Source organism: Cyprinus carpio, chromosome B3 (genome assembly GCF_018340385.1).
Source record: "Cyprinus carpio isolate SPL01 chromosome B3, ASM1834038v1, whole genome shotgun sequence".
In the NCBI taxonomy this organism is placed as follows: Eukaryota; Metazoa; Chordata; class Actinopteri; order Cypriniformes; family Cyprinidae; genus Cyprinus; species Cyprinus carpio.
In genome coordinates, this window is record NC_056599.1 from 4,523,110 (window position 1) to 4,530,121 (window position 7,012).

Consider the following 7,012-nt stretch of genomic DNA (forward strand, 5'->3'; position numbering starts at 1 on the left):
GTTGTGTTTATATGTATATAAAAAAACAAAGTTATGTCGATTTCCTGAACCTGTTCTGCACGTTGAACAGACGTCCAAGAAAATCCTTAGCCGGACGGTCAAATTTTGAACCTCGTATCGACGTCCAGATACGGTCCAGACCGACCGACGCAATTTAGACTTGATCTGCACGTCTGATAGACGTCTCGTATTTGTTGGGGGACCTCGACGCGAAGCGGAGCGGTCTTGTGTTAGTCTGAAGGGGTTTATTCTAATAACTCAAGATAACTCGTAGTACCCGGATGGGCGGTGTGTTAATCAGTTTGGTGATTGTTATCTGGGAATAACATACCGCTGGATGACGCGATTGACCAACCAGAATCAAGTATTCCACAGAGCCGTGTAATAAACACTCGTAACAGTTCCACTTTTCTAATAGTGTAATCTGGGTTTGATATTCTCAGAGATAGGGTAAGGTACATAAATATACTGAGGGCACTTAACTTAACCTTAACTTTGGATGCTATTTAGGAAACTGCCTTTTCATTTGCTATTACCAAGAAGAAACACTTTTTTTCAGATCAAAGAATTCAGATCTAAATCTACAGCAGATTTAGAAACCTTTTGGACATTTTTCATTTGTTTTTCCTAGTTAGCCACTGTGCCAATGAGAAGAAATGCAGAACTAAGCTGTCGTGCTCTCAGTGGAATGACAAACTGTGTGAATATGAGGAATGATTATCCTAAAATGTACCTCGGTATGCAGATTTCTCTATTGCTGACCCCTGACCTACAGCTACTACCTTGAGTGTTTGATTCACACACACACACACACACACACACACACACACACACACACACACACACACACACACACACACACACACACACACACACAGTCATTAAATTGAGCAAACATGAAAGCTGCCATAAAAGGATTTTGTGTACAACTAAACAAATAAAACAAACAAACAAAAAAAACAAATAAAAAAAATACACCTTGAATGCAATCTAAGTCACTTTGTATTAAAGAACCTGTCACATAAATGTAAACCTTCTCCGTTCCCTCCTCCGGAAACACTCCTGTCAGGGTTCTCAAGTCTCAAACAAGACACTTCAGTTCACACAAGTTCAATATTTGCAGGGCTTCATTATGAATTTGTTTATAACATTTAAGTTCACGATGGAGTGTGTAAAGCACGTTAGCTTTCTAAAAAACATAAGTGACAATAAAGAAAACAATACATAATAATGAAACTTAAAGTTTTATGAAAATCTTCCCACCTCTACTTGTCTCTTTAATAAAGTATTAGAGCTGGCTTGAGGTGAAATATTTTATTAACTCATTAAACACTCATTAAATGAAAGTTTCCATGAAGAAAAACATTTTTGCAGCTTTGAATAGAGATGAATGAACACATAAAGCCCATTTAAAGGATAGTGTACAGTCGTATTACTGCACACCTTTATAACGTAAATAATGACAGAACAAATGACTGATTTTAGAACAAACTATATTAAAATCTTACCAGTGTTTATCATAAAACACACACATATATATATACATAGAGAGAGAGAGAGAGAGAGAGAGAGCACAAAACATTTGTTCAAGCAAACATATGAACAACACAACAGTGTTACCAGAACAACTACAGTAAAGATAAAACCTGAACCAAGAACAACTGTAAACAAGGACTACACAGACAAACGAGATAATTAACAGACACACAGACATGGATGCATGTTTCCTGACAATGATTTGACTCTTAATTAATAAATCATGTGAAACAGTGTGAATATGAAGAAATAAGGACAAATAATTCAGAATTTATATTCATTTATACATAATGCTTTAGTGTTTTTGAGCTCACATAAAACTCCATGAAGTGTCTGAGAGGAATCAGACTCATCAAATTAATGTCCGTATGACAATGATAACAACACAAAGTAGCATAATGCATTTAGTGACAGCTGAAGCAGGAATTCACTGTTTTTTTAAAAAGAGAGATCTGGGTTCAACGGGCAAAGTTCAGGAGACAATCAAACATAAGAGGGTCTTTAAGATTCAACTGCATTAATAAAACAGACAGATGCAGATGAACGAGAATAAATAAGAGTTAAGAAGCTCAGAATGAAGCAAAAAAAAATCTCCAGAGGAGCCTGAGTCTGAGTAAATCTGCCACAATGATGATGATGATGATGATGAAGAAGAAGAAGAAGAAGATGAAGATGATGAAGATGATGAAGAAGATGATGATGATGAAGATGAAGAAGATGATGATGATGATGAAGAAGAAGAAGATTATGATGATGAAGATGAAGATCATCCTCTGGACATGGAGCCGTTGATCTGCTCAGATTCAGATTGATTCAGTGAATCAGATTAATCTGATCTGAGCTGCATCTGGACACCAGATTCAGGATCTCGGAGAGAATCAGATTCAGATTGATTCAGTGAATCAGATTAATCTGATCTGAGCTGCATCTGGACACCAGATTCAGGATCTCTGAGAGAATCAGATTCAGATTGATTCAGTGAATCAGATTCATCAGATCTGAGCTGCATTTGGACACCAGATTCAGGATCTCTGAGAGAATCAGATTCAGATTGATTCAGTGAATCAGATTCATCAGATCTGAGCTGCATTTGGACACCAGATTCAGGATCTCTGAGAGAATCAGATTCAGATTCAGCAGAAGAAGATTCATAGAGTCTCAACTCAAACATGAATGTTGATGTGATTCAGTCAAACTCAGTTCAAGTGTTTCTTTCTCTAGCTTTGATTCACTCACCTGTTTTCTGAATCACTGCGCTGAAAACATCTGCCAACAGATTAAAACTGATTATTAAATGTTATTTGTCAGTGTCATCATTTAGATTTAATGACTATTTTAAACTCTCTCTGACACAATTAAAGACTCGAGACTCACCTGAAGATCTTTTTCCGCAGCAAGAAACAGATCAAGAGCAGAAGAACAATGAAGATCAGAGCAGAAATCCACCACCACTGATCTACACGAGCAACAGCACAATAAAATCATCTGATGGACTGAATTAATATCATGCTGCCAATCATCAGCTGAACTCACGTGATTCTGGAGTTTGAGTCGATCCGCTGAAGGAGTCTGTGCCATTAAACACTGAAAAACACATTAGGATTGACTTCAATTAAAAACACATTTCAGATGAATCAGGACAGATGTGTGTCTCTCTTAATGAACATTTGCAGTTATGACTGATTCTCATATGAACCCCTTCAGACCCTGCGTTCATTGAAATGGACATCACATGATCTCTTGATTAAACCAATACAATTATACAAGAGCAAATATCAAGTGGATAAATTATTATTATTATTTTTTTTAATTCAGGTCTGAAGGGGTGAATGTATTTGATGTGTATGATCTGAAAATGGACAGAAATGAAGCTCAGTCATCATTTACTCTCCTTCATGTCACTTTAAATAATCTGCTTTCGTGTTTCACAGAGGAAAGTCAGTCATATTTGGGATGACATGAGGGAGATTTCTGTGTGAACCGTCTCTTTAAAGATCATCATCATCTGACCATCAGAAACATCAAGAGTTGAAATCTTTCTCTTACCTCTGAAGGCAGTCTGATATTTTAACTGCAATGAAGGAAAGAAGTGTTAGAGCATCATTTATAATGTTCATGAGTGTAGTTTATTGTTTTTATGTTTAATATCCTGATGAACACAATCAGCATCACTTCTGTGTGTTTAAATATGAAAACAGATGAATGTTGCATTTACTCCAACAGAATGACAGATGATCTCATGAATCAGATTCACACAGCGAGACGTGACGAGACGATCAGACGAGACAGAAATCACAGGATCAATCAGTGTTTGAGGATCTGATGGATCTGCTATCAGACGATTATCCTGAACAAATCAAACAAAACATGATGAAGTAATATATCTGAGTGAATAATGGTGTAGTTTGAGTTCAGAAACACACTCACCTGTAGATACCAGCTCTGATCACAGTCAGGATTATTGATGTGATTCATTATAACAGACAGAATCACATACACAAACCCCACTGGAGTCTCAATCTCTGCACACGTCACATTGATGATGTCCATGTTTTAGCTCATAAGGAAACTGTCTGAAAGCACACAACAAATTATTGCATTTATTTAATTGTGAAGTTATTGAACAAATAATAACTCAAGCTTCCTTACTCAACGATCTGAAGAAGAAAGTTTCAGAGGAATTGGAGATCGTTCGGAGCCGCTTTATGAAAGAAAGAGAGACGACGCAGTTTCCGCAGTTTGTCTTTCTTTCTTTCTTTCGCAGATGAGCTTCTTGAGAACCGCTGCGCTAAACGAACACAAGAGGCGGGAATGGAGTAGCCTACCAGAAAATATCCTGCTTAAGACAAGAAAAGACGAAAGAAAATACAGTCATGTCAAACAGAAGAACAGAACTTTATCTGCGGATTATGCATAACATAATGGGAACGCATTACGCGACTCGCTCTTTTAACAGGATGCATAGATAATTGACATTTAGCAGTTTTAGTACAGACAGGCTATTCTAATAATAAAAGCCAGGGTTTAATAAAACAAAGTTAAATATTGAGTATCAGTCGGTGAGAAATCGAACGAAAACTGGCTGTTTTCAGTCACACATGTTGTGTTTTAAGTGTAATGTCCTCGTTTTCTCCCAGTAATTTTTAAGGACTGTTTTGAGGACATCGTTTATAAACCTCGTGATCACAAAAACGGTTCACAGTCAAACGGTTTCATACCTTAAGCGGATCCTTCAGCAAAGTAAGTGAAGAGCGAGGAGCACAATGACATTCCTCCAGAATCCGGTGAGTTTGGAGAAGCCCTTATTTAAAGGACAGTGTTTTTAAGGCGGGGCTAAATCAAGAAGGCGGGGCGATGTACGTACGTCTCTATATATGGAGAGTATGCCTTGAAGTCACGGAACACGCCCCTCAGAGGGATTCAGTGGAAAAAGAGCTGCTGTGTGAATGGATTTAATAGGGAAGCTGCGAAAACGCAAGTAAAAAAAAAACGATAATCAGTTTAAACTAAAGGTTACTGGACTCTAAATAATGTTCCTTACTATGGAAGGTATTTTCTGTCAATTTTAAAGAAATCAATTTATTTATAAAATTTTAAATTAAAACCAGATTAACAATTTCATTATAGAAAACTATATGAAAAATATGTGCCAAAATTGAAAATTAAATGAAAAGATTTCATTTTCATTTCAAATTTCACTGAATTTTATTTTTATTGAAAAATAAAATGCGCTTGGTGATTTGACATTTCTTTTTCACTGTAATCTCGAGGCAAGACGGTCAATACTGAAATGGAAAGGCAAATGTGAAAAAGAAAATGCAATTTTTTTTTTTTGACAAAGCCTTTGACTAATGATCACGCAATAATACTGACACAATACAAATAAAAATGTAAAGTTTATTTTTCGTTTAATTGTCTCTTTTATTTCACAGTTTTCATTTTCGTTTTCATTTTCAAAGTCAACCTGCGTGCAAATTCTATGTTAATCAGCGGGCGGGGCTTGCGTGAAGTGCGTACTTAGTGTGTTTTTGATATTAATTTCGGTCGAGTTGTAGACGTAATGGCGAAATCCGTTAGTCAACTTTTAGGAGAAGCTGCTGCTGCACTGGAAGAGCAGAACATGGAACCGTCAAACAGCCCCTCAGGAGTCGCGGGGGTTATCTTCAGTGGCCAGAGAAACAGTTACATGTCACTGCTAGACCATAATCGACGACTTCTTTCATGTATTAGAATATCTTGTGCTGTCAACCCATTGTGTGTGCTAAAATATTTGGAACATACCGTAAAACAAATGCCATTTTTGTTTAACAGTTTAACCCGCAATGTACGGAGAGATTATGTAAACCGAGGTCCGTCCTCGGCAAAGTGTTTAATATTTGAAAATAAAATTTGAAGATACATACAACCGAATTGAAATCAGGTAAGCCGTTTTCTGTGAATGTGCGAGACTTCTGGTTTATTAGCCGTCGTTGGGGAATAAATTGCCACTGGAAGTGTTCCATCAACCATATTCCCTACCGGAAGGGCCTGGTTGAGTCACCGCCAAAACTTTGACCTAACACAGTGGTGTCCAACTCAATTATGGAAGGCCACAGCTCTGCAAAGTTTAGCTCCAGCCAGCTCCAAATTACACCTGTTTGGAAGTTTCTAGTAATCCTGAAGACCTTGATTATCTGGATCAGGTGTGTTTGATTAGGGTTGGAGCTAAACTGTGCAGAGCTCAGCGCTGCCAACTGCTTTCAATTGAAAGTAGCTAAAACTGGTAGCTAAATGTCACTTGATGACATCATAAATAATAATAATAATTTATGCATTTAGCAGACGCTTTTATCCAAAGCGACTGAAATCCCGCTGAAAACCAATGCTGCCCCTCAGTGGGCGGAGCCGCGGCCGGCCCTGCTGAAGGTGACGTCACGGGTCATCCCCTTCAAACTGCGACACATTCATGAGCTGCTGTCAGAATCAAGACTTTTACCGATTGACCCTAAAGACTTTAAAACTGTTGAATATTCCTGTAAAAAAAAAAAAAGAAAAAAAAGATATCACATTCGTATGAGAATATGATATTATTTAAGGAAAATATTATTAGCCTATATTTTCAGAATTAATTTTTTTTTTCTCATACATCGTCTGTGGGGTAAAACGCCACCACTTTCATAATTACTAGATGTTCTGAGCATAACATCATCTAATTAGGAGGCTGAATAAATAGGCCTATATTTGGACTTTACATTTAAAAATTAGCTAATAATTATTTCTAAATAGATATTTATGTTATTTTAGCTTGTCTTTTTCATTTTAAGCTACAACTGCCTGTACTGGATTTTCTGTAAATATATAAAGAAAAATGCTTTGTCAAATTTTACCCCACATATATGGAGCAATACATTTAATTTTATGTCATTGTCACTAAAAACTAGACACAACTGTTAGTAATGTTTAAGTCAATTCACCTTTATTTATACAGTGCTTTATA

General features: G+C 36.8%; 1 protein-coding gene across 1 annotated transcript in view; it reads right to left on the reverse strand.

The window, feature by feature from the left end:
- Positions 1-2,235: 2,235 nt before the first annotated feature.
- Positions 2,236-7,012, reverse strand: part of LOC109070911 — a 172,745-nt gene continuing 167,968 nt past the window's right edge. Inside the window, exons 9-12 of the mRNA XM_042721281.1 lie at positions 3,070-3,120; positions 2,911-2,992; positions 2,773-2,802; positions 2,236-2,648 (exon numbers count right to left, since the gene is read on the reverse strand). Of these exons, the coding sequence (XP_042577215.1) occupies positions 2,444-2,648; positions 2,773-2,802; positions 2,911-2,992; positions 3,070-3,120 (368 nt within the window). The 3' untranslated portion in view covers positions 2,236-2,443. The remainder of the gene's footprint in view (positions 2,649-2,772; positions 2,803-2,910; positions 2,993-3,069; positions 3,121-7,012) is intronic.